The 13,735-nt window shown below is 43.8% G+C and overlaps 1 protein-coding gene across 1 annotated transcript in view; it reads left to right on the forward strand.

Annotated features, from left to right (window-relative positions):
• The window catches only part of FRMD4A (FERM domain containing 4A), a 217,830-nt gene that overhangs the window by 147,793 nt on the left and 56,302 nt on the right, over positions 1–13,735 (forward strand). The window contains exon 8 of the mRNA XM_009900274.2: positions 6,311–6,394. Coding sequence (XP_009898576.2) covers positions 6,311–6,394 — 84 coding nt within the window. The remainder of the gene's footprint in view (positions 1–6,310; positions 6,395–13,735) is intronic.

A 13,735-nucleotide genomic window follows, 5' to 3' on the forward strand; every position in this document is an offset into this window, starting at 1 on the left:
TGGAAGGCCAATCAAGGCTTGGGCCAGCCAAAGGAACTGCAGATGGTGCCGGGTTCTGCACATTGGCCACAGCAACCCCATGCAGAGCTACAGGCTGGGGTCAGAGTGGCTGGAGAGCAGTCAGGCTGAGAGGGACCTGGGGGTGCTGGTTGACGGTAGACTGAACATGAGCCTGCAGTGTGCCCAGGCAGCTAAGAGGGCCAGTGGCATCCTGGCCTGCATCAGGAACAGTGTGGCCAGCAGGAGCAGGGAGGTCATTCTGCCCCTGTACACTGCACTGGTTAGGCCGCACCTTGAGTACTGTGTCCAGTTCTGGGCCCCTCAGTTTAGGAAGGATGTTGACTTGCTGGAACGAGTCCAGAGAAGAGCAACAAAGTTGGTGAGGGGTTTGGAACATAAGCCCTACGAGGAGAGGCTGAGGGAGCTGGGGTTGCTTAGCCTGGAGAAGAGGAGACTCAGGGGTGACCTTATTACTCTCTACAACTACCTGAAGGGAGGTTGTAGACAGACGGATGTTGGTCTCTTCTCCCAGGCAAGCAGTACCAGAACAAGAGGACACAGTCTCAGGCTGTGCCAGGGGAGGTTCAGGCTGGATGTTAGAAAAAAGTTCTATACAGAAAGAGTGATTGCCCATTGGAATGGGCTGCCTGGGGAGGTGGTGGAGTCGCCATCACTGGAGGTTTTTAGGAGAAGACTTGACAGGGTGCTTGGTGCCATGGGTTAGTTGCTTGGGCGGTGTTGGATTGGTTGATGGGTTGGACGCGATGATCTTGAAGGTCTCTTCCAACCTGGTTTATTCTATGTATTCTATATGTATTCTAAATGTTCTGATTTCTCTTATGGTTGGAGTTCACTTCAATGTTTGAAGTTATTTGATGCTGAAATGCTGTTTGAAACAGAAGTGGCTACTCTTTGAAACACAGAAACTCTTCAGTTGTGAATGCCTTGCTACTGAGATTTAAAGGGAATATGTTGTGCACAGCAGCATACATTGCATGAAGGCTGAACTCTTGAACTCCTGCTTTGTTTTTGAAGAAATAAGTTAATTCTAAAGGGTTGCATGCTTGGAATGCAGACTGCAGCTTTCCCACACCTGTCCTGTCTACTGCCACCAGCAGATTTATAGCCTGTGAGACTACAAGTTTGTCTTTGGCCCTGATCCAGAAAAGTGCATAAGCACTGGTTCATTTGCAGTGATGGGAAAATTGCTGTTCTCCGTGGGAGCTTTCCTATGAGTCACTGACAATCCCTGAGCACCTCAGGTGCTGGGATAGGCAATGCCAAATTGTCACAATTTCTGCTGCAGGTCGACACCTGCCCGTGGTGGCCACAGCACGGTTATCGCCAAATTCTACTGCACCCAGCTGATGGATCACAAGGAGCTGGGTCAGGACTCCTGAGTTTAGTTGCAAGTCTACTTTATGGGCCTTATGAAAGCTCAAAAAGCAGAAATTATCTTGAAAACTCTACCAGTTAGCTTTTCACCACTGTGAAACACTGCAAACCCCTACGAACCACTACATCCACAACAGCAACTCCTACTGCTGCTTTTGAGGAAATCATTCCATGCCTCAAAATAATGACTGTGTTCATAGAACTCCTCTTTTCTTTCCCCCAAAAGGGCTTATGTGCCATTTCAAACCATGTTCTACATTCTTTGATAGCGTGTCATCATGCATGAGTCTCATCATTTATTCTTGCCACCTTGGAGTACCACTTAACTTGGGCATCACAATGACTGCCCAGTGTTTGATAAGCCCAGAGAGAAAACATCATCAGAGTCACCTTTATCTATCTTGAACTAAGATGCCACAACAGCCCCAGCAGATCATCTTGGCACCTATAGTAAGCATTTTGTCTAAGCCCCTTTCCATTTGTAATGCTTGTTTCATTACAAAACCAAGACCACCAGAAACCCTGAGCTCCTGAACTCATTAAGATGAGCTAAAAGTATTTTTCAGTGTTTGCTCTAAGTGGCCTGCTCCAACTCTGTGTTTTGTACAGAGTTGTACATAAGACACATCTCTTAGCTGGTACAGATTTAGTCAGAGCCAGATTTAAAATAACAAATTATTTTCCTTAAGAAGTTCTTAGTCCTCTGTATTAAAGGAGAGTGACTTTCCTGCTGTATAACAGAATCCCCAAATTCTTCAGCTGACAAGACTGAAACATGCTTACATTTAGGCTGGGACATACCACTGAATTTAGGACATCAATTGAGTACCCTGGTTCAACTGATTCTCATGTTGAACAGGACAATTAAGATTGGATCTGTGCTTTTCAATACCAGATGCAAAAATTTTCACTTCAAAGGAACAGGATCACATATATAAAGCTCCTAAACTAGTATCCTGCAGACAGATGTAAAGCTCAAGCTAATCTTGTTTCTAGCTGGGAGCTGAGTCACACTTGGTTGGCAGAGTGCTGGCAGGAAAATTCTCAGGTCCGTCAATGAACACAAATCCTGCAGGCGTGACACTCTTTGGGCCTACACAGGGGAACCCAGGTGCCAATTTTGGGAGGAGTATCACTTACTGCTAAAATAGTTGCGATTTTCCCTCTAAATTAATCCTACTGGATTTAGATTCCAGTCTGACACTGACCAAAATACTTGGGAAGCTCACACCAGCTTTGGCTTTAAATGTTCAGAACCCAGCTCTTCAACCCGAAACAGCATCTGTGTCAAAGCAGCTATAAATAACATATACTGATCATTTGTCTCTCAGTTTGGGGAAGGGAAAGAAAATCTCCAAGTAAAACACAGTCCTGAACTGCTGCATCTCAGACAGGCTCTCTTTGCTTGATTTCTTTTCTTCCCGTTAAGCAATATGAGACATTTCTAGTGAACTCCAAGTATCTCCCAGCAACATATGAAAGAATAACAAGGGAGGAAAGCAAGCAGCCAGTTTCCTGTTAAGCAGAACCCTCATTTCACTGTTTGGGCAGAGGGTAATCTAACAGTTTCAGGCTTATTTTTCTCTGTGTGTAACCAAGTGACATATAATCTATTAGAATTCATTCAGGAATTACAAAACCCAGGCTGCATTCTTGAAACCTTATGGAGAAGATGCTAAACACTGTATTCCAAATGGTACCATTTAGACTGTGATTCTTAGGCTCTGCATTTGCTCCTGCACTCCACAGAATGAATGTTCATGCTGAGGAGAGGTGATAAATTTAATCTGCAGTGTTGGTCTATTACTGGTCATTGTTATTTCACGTGCTGGAAAATGCATGGATTTCCTGAGGCACATGTAATCTTGCTCAAAATTAGTGCAGCCAGTTTAAAACAAACAAAACCAACCAACCAACCAAACTACTTGTTTTTCACAAAATGAATCATAGAATTCTATGATATGAAAATCATATTTATTAACTGGTAAGGTAGGCTTTTTAACCCCCTGCGTAGATAGAAATACTGAGATGTGGTGGCTAATTTATTTAGCCAAGACTGATTAAACAAAATACCAGAACTAGGATCAGAAATTAGTTCTGTTTGTTAGGTCATTCTCCAGTCAGCTGACCTTATTGCTGTATATCTAACCAGCTTTCAGGAACACATGCAGATATTTTTTCCAGTTGAGTTTTCATATTGTTATTGTAATTTCCACCAATGTGAGGGATGAAGGCTTAGAGGACACAGAGAAAGTGTGTCTGGAGCCTTTCCCCTGTATATGAATAAATCTGTATCAAAAGCATCCTGCCATATATAGCCTGGAGGTTGGACACTTTCAAATATCAACTAAATGCAGCACAAGTGACCGGATTAAACAAACACTTTCTAAATACAATAATAAAATAAACACACTGAGATATTTCACTAGAAAGAGAGGGAGAGGCAGTAAGTACAAAGCCTCTTGTGATCCTTCTGGAAACATTTAAAAAATTACCAGGTTTGGTGGTGTAAAAGGAGCCAAAAGGAAATTGACCTCATGGCCACTAGTTCAAATGCAACCTGAGTCATTCTTTTTTTCCCTTTTCTTGATCTTCATTCTTTTGGGAGTCTAAATTCATCTGTCTTGAGATGAGTCTTGCCAGAAGACTTAGTGAATATATGGACGATGGAATGAAAAACTTTTGTTTCTGGAAGTGATTACCTGAAATACATTTGGTGCTTTGAAGTTGTGAGGCACTGCCTCTATGGTATTTTCTAGGTATGGAGCAGAAATGAGTCTCATCACTAAGAATTTCTTTTTCCCTGAATATTTGAAGGCTTTGAATCACAGTTGCAAGCTTTGCTCCTCACTGACAGAAAAGACAGAGCTGGTGTTAGCCCTGTCTTTTATGGGAGCTCTTACTGATACAGGCTTTTTTCCCAGGCTCTGAAGGATGATTACTCACCACTAATCTTGCCCTGTTTAATGGTTTTCTGGTCTCAGAAAGTCCCTGTTTGGAAATTACTCCCTGTTTTCCCAGAAAAGAAATTTGGAAATTTCTCAACTTCCTTCTATGAGCAGCCAGCCTCAAAAAAATCTTCACTTGAGTGACTGCTACTTGTGCTCTGATTGCGCTGAGTTTGGTTTTGTTTCCTCCCAGTTCCTTTCAGAATGTCAGAAAACTCAGTAAGAGCTCTGTGTGCGCATGCTGTGGAGGACACATCTCTGGGCAGTCCCAGCAAGCTCTGTAAACAGCAACAGCTTGTTTTCTGAGCTGTCAGTCACAGAAGAGAGCAGACAGATCAGCAGATCTGGTTCAGACTTCTGCAGATATTTATTTGACATGGAAGAAAATCTCTGAGCACTTGGACTTACAAAGGAAGATCTATCTGACAGTCAAAGGACTATGGGAATTAGGTAGCACTGGGTGTTCAGTTTGTCAAGAATTGCTTGACTTTGCATATGAGGTGCTACTGAATGGCTTTCTAGATGCTTAACAAGGAAGTGACTGCCTTAGTCACCTCTGTAAGTGCTGTTCTGTACATGTTCACTCTGCAAAATTTGAACCTGACTGGGACTTGGGCATAGATTTCTCTGGACTAGAAGTTGTGGTCCTGTTTTAAAACTACTCAATTGGTTGTCAGATAATTACCATGTTAATGGTAATGAATGCCTGTATTCATACTCCAAATGTCTGCTCCAGGATTTATGTTAGTGGCTCAACCTAGCAATTAACCTGCAAACCCAATTAAGACAAACCCACCGAGGTCTCAAGCAGAGCCTGCTGTTGGGATATGCAAACGGAGACATGCTGTAGGAAGAGTTTTACAACAACTGAAGCAGTATTGTGTCTCTACAAGCCACCAGACTGTCCCAGAGACAAGAACAAACAAACAAATGTCAGGGTGACTTGGGATGTCCAAGGGTTGCTTGAGGCTTTAGCAGATTTTAGGATGTCTGGCCTACAGCTGAGGATACCAAGACTAGCTGTCTGCCTGGTTAATGGCAGAAGGTGGCAGAAAAAAGCCTGCTATTAAGAAGTAAGCCAATAACCATTAATCCTTTGGCACTCCTCAGTGGCTCTCTTGGCTGGGTATTTCTATGATTTCAAAAGTAACAGCAACACTGCCTTCCTTCCTAAGCCTTTGAGGGATTGTTGGTTTTTTTTCATATGCACACAATTCCTTGTGTATTTAGAAGTAAGAAGGGAGGACCTTGGGATTTGTAGGGAAAAAAAATCCCATGGTTTCATTTCATCTGCAATAGTCTGCCTCTCTTTTCTGGACTCAGAAAGTCCCTGTTTTGAAATTACTCCCTGTTTTCCCTGCTCACCAGTGTAGAGATGCTGCTCCAGCATCTGAGATTGCAGGAAGGAGAATGTTTGTAAAGTGGTTGGGCCTGGTCCCGCGGAGGGTTTTGTGTAGCAGGACATAAATTCAAGCTGGGATCTTATCAGTGAAGATGTTGTGCAAGGTCAGGTCACTGGGGTGAGGAGCTAAGAGCAACCTGTGATGCTAAGAAAGCAAATCATTACTTTTTGCAGCAGGTTGTAAGGCTTTGAATAAAGGTGAATAAAGTTGTATCTGAAAGCATCACTTTTTTGGTCTCTCCCTTCATTTTTTTTTCCTGTGTGTGAACATGTCCATGGGACCCTGATCAATTGAATGTGACATTGTGGCTTTTGTGTCCAGTCACTGGTAGGAAGTGCTTCAACATAACCATCTGGGAGAGCTTCTCTCCAATTTTGATAATAGAGGAAAAAGTTAACTGGGCTGTCATAAAACAAATAAAGAGAGAAGGAAAAGGAAACTCCATTGCCTTATGCTAAGGAGGAACAGATGTAGAGTCATAGCAGCCTGCCAGCTAGGTCAGGTCATATCAAATATTGTGGTTGTTTTCTTGTAGCCTGATCCTCCTTTTGAACTCTCTTTCAGCAATGAAGTTGTAAGGAATGAATTAAAGAAGCTGCCAGCCCTTCCAACACCAGCACTGAAGGAGCATCCTTCCCTCGCTTACTGGTAAGGTATCATTCTGCTGAGCAGCTTTGCAGTGTCTTATGCAGGACCTGGCTCCAGCATTAAGTGATCTCAGAGCGGAACTAGGATGCAGGGATCCCTGCCTTGTAACTCTGGCTCTGCCACTGACTCATTGCATGATTCAGCACAAGTAAGGGCTACTGTCCCGGGCCTCAGTTTCCCTGGCTGCCAAATGGCTGTGGTAATGTCTGGCCAGAAAATTCACTGGAAACATGCAAGTGTCCTGATGAAATCAAGAGGCCTAATGTGCCGTTTCCTTTCCCAGATTTTTGCATCTGTGCAGTTTTCTCGTTTTGAAAGCTCAGCATTTTGCACTGCTCTGTGTTAATTTTGAGAGACAGAGCTTCATCTTGCAGGTCCTCTCTGTATGGCATAGCTGAACTAAAAGGGATGTATCTCTTCTTTGATTTGAACTAGGTGATGTTTAGAGGTGGAAGCTTGTGATCTCTGGCTTTATTGCACTGAAAATTAAACCCAGGGTAGGAGCAGGGCCACAATTAAATTTTGTATGCCCCACACATAGAGTCTCTGTGCCACCCTGCATATCCCTTTTATCTGTGCAAATAGGAAAGAATTTAGGGAAATACTGTTCATTAATTGGGAGATGCTTGCACTTGATTTTCTGTTTGTTTCTCTTTCATGTTTGTCTTTAAAGCACTAGGCTGTAGGCCTGGGGGTGGAAGTGAACTTCTTTATCTGCTACTCTTAATTTCAGTATCTCGGTAATCTGAGGATGGCAAGAGGGAGCAAATCACTTTGTGGTATATGATCTCAATTCTTCCCTTTGCCATGCAGGCCATCCACTTTTCCTAGCATTGCTACAATACTACAATTAGCTGGACCTCATGTCAAGCTGTAGGCAAGCTGGTCTGTGAGATCTCCCAATAACTTTCTGAGCACATCAGGAGAGATTCAGAGTCCCAAGGTGAGGTTAGAAACACTAGTGCAAAAGCTGTGGATCACTGCAGTCTCATGGTGTTTCTGAAAATATAATTAATGTAGGCTTCACTGCAAGCAGAATGGTCTCTGTTTTGGACATTTTCTTCGTTTTTGCACAAATTAATCCACACATTCATAAGAAGTGTACTTCCAGCCAAGTAGGTGGCCTGGGCTGACTGACAGACTGGTAACTCAAGTTACAAGCCACCACAAGAGGAGTGGTGGGAACAACTAGCCATGAACAGGGAAGGCAAATCTGACCCCTCAGCAGCAACATGGACCACATTTAGTCACCTGAAGCAAGAAGAGCCATGTAAAAGCCTCATGCTCAGAATGCAAATACTTACAGTTATGCACAAGGTTCAGTGCTCTGTGCAGCTGTGACTAATTTTGCAGGAGTTCTCATGTGACAGACAGCATGTCACAGGGTGGGATACTGGTTGTGGCTATTAGGGGAATAAATTCAGTGGCTACAGTCCTGTGACTCCCTTGTGATTTTACTTCAGGAACCAGGTCTCAGCGACCTCTTATATATAAGTAGTTCATTATTTTTTAATGGTGGCTTTTTCTCAAACACCTTCTGAAACCCAGAATAATCTCAAGAGGCCACTGGGCAATTAGACAAAAAGCCTCTGAGGTGCAGCTCAACTTCACTTATCTAAGAGGGCGGATTTTAAAAACTGCTTTTTCTGACACTTTGGCATCTCATGCAGAATCATCCCAATTACATGCTGGATACAAATTTCACCCTGTTTTTCCTGTGTGCAGTCAGTTTTATGCTGCAGCTCTCCAGAATTAGCACAAAACAGTAACAGGGAAATGTCCAATTCCAAAAGGAAACATCTAAAACATTGGGGGTGAATAGATAATTGCTCTTCTTAGTCTGTAAAACACAAACAGACAAAATAACTCTCTGCTACATTGTATAGGCTGAAATGGACTAAGAGTTGGTAAACTAAGTGATAAGGTAAATACTGTGATACTTTCAGCAAGATATTATGATAGATTTGCATGAAATAATACATTATTTCCATCACACACCATGAAAAGCATCACCTGTTGCTCCTGTCACCTGTTGCTCCTATCAAACATAGCAAACATTCACTGTAACCTCTTCTCAGGGGGTTGTAGACATCACAACAAAGATGAAAGTTCTGGTGTTTATGTCATACTTAGCCTGGAGAAGAGGAGACTCAGGGGTGACCTTATTGCTCTCTACCACTACCTGAAGGGGGGTTGTAGTCAGGCCGAGGTTAGTCTCTTCTCCCAGGCAACCAGTACCAGAACAAGAGGACACAGTCTCAGGCTGCGCCAGGGGAGGTTTAGGCTGGGGGTTAGGAGGAAGTTTTACACAGAGAGAGTGATTGCCCACTGGAATGGGCTGCCTGAGGAGGTGGTGGGGTCGCCATCACTGGGGGTGTTCAGGGCGAGGCTTGACAGGATGCTTGGTTGCATGGTTTAGTTGATTAGGTGGTGTTGGATGATAGGTTGGACACGATGATCTTGAAGGTCTCTTCCAACCTGGTCTATTCTATTCCATTCCATTCCATTCCATTCTATTCTATTCTATTCTATTCTATTCTATTCTATTCTATTCTATTCTATTCTATTCATCAAGTTTTTGTTTCCAGCTCACTACAGACTAACAAGAATGAGTTGCACATCTTGTTCTCAAGCATCTCTTAGCATAATGGATTACTGGTGAAGCATCATGAATTACTGCTATTTTTTCTTTTAAATGAAAGCTGAGCTTCTGCTCCTCCCACACAGTCCAGGAACTGGAGCCCTGAGCTTTGATTTCTCTTGTCCATGCATGGAACCAACTGCCAGTATTTATTATATTAGACACAAAACTAATCACACTTAGACAGGAGAGAACATGTGTTACATCACAGCACTCCTTTCCAGACATTGTAATTGCATTTTATCCCAATTCAGAGCCTCTCCAGATAGCCAGGCAAGTACTAGGTTGCCAATATGATGGCAAGAGGAGGAGATGTAGCAGCACAGAAGTAGGTGCTAGAGTGGGATTTTCAACAGGCCAGAGGGAAGAAAGGCTTCTCCTAGGTTCCAACAAACATTGAGTGCAAGCTTATTTTTCACAGCCTAAAGCATCAGCACTGACAGAAAATTCACCTCCAAATATATCAGCTGAAAATTGCTGTTTAGTTTCTCTCATACAACACAGACCTGAGGCTCTGATCCTGCTCATGGCCCTCTTGGCCCAAAAGATGCTCTGTTGGCTTCAGGGGGACATTATATGACTGCAAATAAAGATGTTAGTGAGTTCAAAACTATAATCAAGATGGACAAAGATTAAAAAAAACCCCAGTAGTCAGGCACAGCAATGAGTGGACTGCTATTTAAAACAGCTCCATGTGCTGGGAAGAGAGCGGGGAAACAATTACCTTTGAAATCTGAATCTGATGATGGGGAACTCTGGCCTTGCATTTGCTTGCAGGTTGTCTGGTCTGCAGTTCTGTAAGCTGCTGGGACAGTAGGAATTTCTTGATTATTCTAAAGATCTTTATCAGAGTTGTCTGCTGCAGGATATCATCCATGTACTAATTTTTTGCATCTTTGAGGGGAATGGTTTATGATCTGGCAAACAGACAGCAGTGCTTCGGCAGCCTCTCTGTCTCCACAGTAGTTAAGCATCCTCTGTCAGCCCTGCATTATGAATGAGTTTCTGTGTCACTGACACAGCAACAAGTCAAAGCAGGGGGAGTGGAGATGTCAGATGGTGGCCCAGGCAGTGTCCCAGCACTCTCCCAGCTGTCAATAGCAGGATGGCAGCTGCTCAGAGATGAACAGCTGAAAGGAAAAGGGAGAATGCTTATAAGCTCTGCTAATCCTCCATCTGACCTGTGAATGATTTTGCTTGTTTTCCTTGGCACATTACCCCTCTATCCCAAAACTGGAAGCAGAAAATGACCCCTGTGCTGGATGATCCTTCCTGTGCAGGGAATGAAAAGGAAGTTCAAAGAGCTGTTAGAAGAAGGTCTGTCACACAGCTGGGGTAGGATCCATTTGACCAGAAACATTTCTTCAGTGTAGACATCTCAATTTGAACTAGGTGCCCTGAGCTTCCTTTGCTGTTGGGATGAATTGTGCTCTGGAGTGTCTGTATCTTTTCCCAAAGTGTGACTAGCCCAGTGCTGCAGAAAGGTGAAAGGCAACAAATCTCACTTTCAAATATTAATGGCTCAACTGATCATTTAGGCTTTACAATTTTTGTCCAAAAGTAGAAGCAAGGGTGATACTTCTCTGGCATAACATCTGTAGACTTCAAATCTTTGCACAATTACAGAATCACAGAATCACTGAAACATTCTGGTTCAAAAGATCCTCAGGGTCACCCTACTCTAGAAAGTTCATCCCTAAACCATATCTTGAAGCACCACATCTAAAACTTTAAATATGTCCAGGGTTTGTGACTCAACCAGCTCCCTTGGGCAGCCCATTCCAGTGCTTGACCACTCTCCATGAACACATTTTTCCTACACAATCACAGCTTGAGGCCATTCCCTCTTGTTCTATCACTAATTACCTGTGAAAAGAGACCAGCACCAGCCTCTCTACAATGTCCTTTCAGACATAGCTGTAGACAGCAATGAGGTCTCCCCTTCAGCCTCCTCTTTTCAAACTAAACAACCCCAGCTCCTTCACTCACTCTTCATAAGATTTATTCTCCAGGTCCTTCACCATCTTCATTGCCCTCCTCTGCACTCACTCCAGCGCCTCCACATCTCTCCTGTATTGAGGAGACAATACTCAAGGTGTGGCCTCACCAGAGCTGAGTACAAGAGGACAATCTCCTCCCTACTCCTGCCAGACCTAGCATTTCTAATACAAGTCAGGATGCCATTGGCTTTCTTGGCCACCTGGCCACACTGCTGGTTCATATTCAGCTCCTTATTGATTAGAACCCCCAGGTCCCTTTCTGCCAGACAGTTTTCCAGCCACACTTCCCCAAGCTTGCAGCATTGCATGGGGTTGTTGTGACCCAAATACAGGACCTGGCATTTGGCCTTGTTGAAGCTCATCCTGTTAACGTTGGCCCATTGAGCCAATATATCCAAGTCGCTCTGTAGAGCCTCCCTACCCTCATGCAGATCAACACTCCCACCTAATTTGGTGTCATCTGTGAATTTACTCATATTAAACTTTATGTCTTCATTAAGATCATCAATAAAGACGTTAAACAGAAGTGATCCTAACACTGAGCCTTGAGGAACACTGCTTGTGACCAGCCACTAGCTGGATTTAACTCCATTGACCACCACTCTTTGGGCCTGGCTGTCCAGCCATTGCTTTATCCAGCAGCGTGTGTGCTCATCCAAGCCACAAGCAGCCAGTTTGTCCATGAGAATTCTGTGGGGAATAGTGTCAAAGGCTTTTTGAAAGTCTAGGTAGAAAATATTCACAGCCTTTCTCTCATCCAATAGTCAGGTCATCCTGTCATAGAGGGAGATCAGGTTGGTCAGGCAGGACCTGCCCTTCATAAACCCATGCTGACCGAGCCTGATCCCCTGGTTGTCCTCTATATGGTGTGTAATAGCACTCGAGATGACCTGCTCCATGCTGTTGCCTGGTACCAAGGTCAGATTGTCAGGTCTATAGTTTCCCAAATCCTCCTTTCTTCCTTTCTTATAGATAGGTGGAAAGGAAAGTAAGATCATCATTGTCCTACAACAGAGGCATAGAGAGTGTTGTCTGCATTTGTTAAGGACAGTTGGGTAGAATATTTTGAGTACGGGTTGAGAACATAACTTTATTCATCCCATGTTCAGGAAGGCTCCCTGACATCTGATCTGTCCTTTTGAAGGGAGTGGGCCATTGATTGGCTTCCCCACCTAAGGATTATAGCCCAGGAACATGTCCATAAATTTATAGTAATCATTGTACGAAAGCAGAGCACATCCAGAATCACATCAGGTAATCATCCTGTAGGCACATCTTTACTGGAATGGTATCAATATGAGAAGCTGATCTCTACAATAAACTGTAGAGAGTGGAAACCAAAGCTAAGAGCATTTTCCACTGGAGACACTCCATTGTTTTCTGACAAGTCACTCCTGATTTGTTCCTGTCTGAGACAGAGACGAATTGCATCCACATGTAATCATGGTTTTAAGAGGTAATTTCAAAGGGCTGTAAGCCCTCTCTGTCTTTTTTATTAAGAATGATATTTTTTGGAGGTCGTCCAATACTGAACTCTGACATAATTTGGTTACTACACCAAAGGTAATCCTGTTTATGATAATCATGGCAGAAGACCCCAGGCTCTGCCTTCATGTGCATACCCATAATTTCGTCGGTACTTGCTTGGATCAGTGGGCTGACTATGGTTTCATAGCTCTTGAATTTATAGCTCTCAGATAATTTTCTAAGCATTGAAATTACTCGGAAGGATTTGATGGGAGAGTTGGACCATTGCTTTACTCATGTAATTTGTCACTGACTCAACCAGCACCCTGCACCCGCTGTGGCATGCTGGTGGTGCATCCTTCCTCCTTGCCCTAAGAGCAGTCCTTTTATTTTCTCAAGTGACCTTTGGGGAAATCAGCTGGTGAGTAAGAAAAACTCCCAGACAAGTTACAGGCTTGTGAGGAACAGCTGGCCCTGAGGACAACACAACAGACCATCTACGTTGAATTGATCTCTGCCATATACACTTTCTGGTCCTCTTCCTGCATTACCAGGGATGGATGCACAGTCCTCAGCTCCCCTGTGCCAGACCTCAAGCCCCATCTGGGCCTAGCACCTCTTGTTTAGCATGTCACAGTGCAGTTTGTCACACAATAGAATATCCTGTGTGTGATGTCACAGCAGGCTCTGTGTGGCCTCGGCCTGTGACATGACTGAGGGTATTACAAAGGCTGTGCCCAGCAGAGGCAGAGAAATTTCTTTCTAAAAGAGATTATAGATCCACACAGACCTCTCCAGCAAAAGGATGCATTTGGAGAAGGCACCAGGGTTGTCCCCATGGGCATCTCTGAGCAGTTGTGCTGAGGTCATCTACCAAACCATCCCACACTGCTGTGCTCCTTCACACTGCCTAGCAATAAACCCAGATTCAGTTCTGCCTGGGGAAGGATTACCACATGGTGGGCAACAGTGTGGCTCCCATTAAAGACCCCATTAGGGGCCCCAGCTGGACCTAAGACATGCATGAAGGGAGCAGTGCCAGTTCACATGTGCCTAAACCCACAGGTAGCATATTTGCATTAGATAGACACTTGGTACTACTGGAAGCTACAGTGCTAGGTGGGGAGTACACAAAGGTGGCATGAAAGTGGTTTAGGTTTCCTTCCTTTTGGACTAACGGTCTGTACAGCATCTTGAGAGGACTCAACAGATTCCTTATCCTTGGTGTTGCAA

The sequence above is a fragment of the Dryobates pubescens genome, chromosome Z (genome assembly GCF_014839835.1).
Source record: "Dryobates pubescens isolate bDryPub1 chromosome Z, bDryPub1.pri, whole genome shotgun sequence".
NCBI classification, from domain to species: Eukaryota; Metazoa; Chordata; class Aves; order Piciformes; family Picidae; genus Dryobates; species Dryobates pubescens.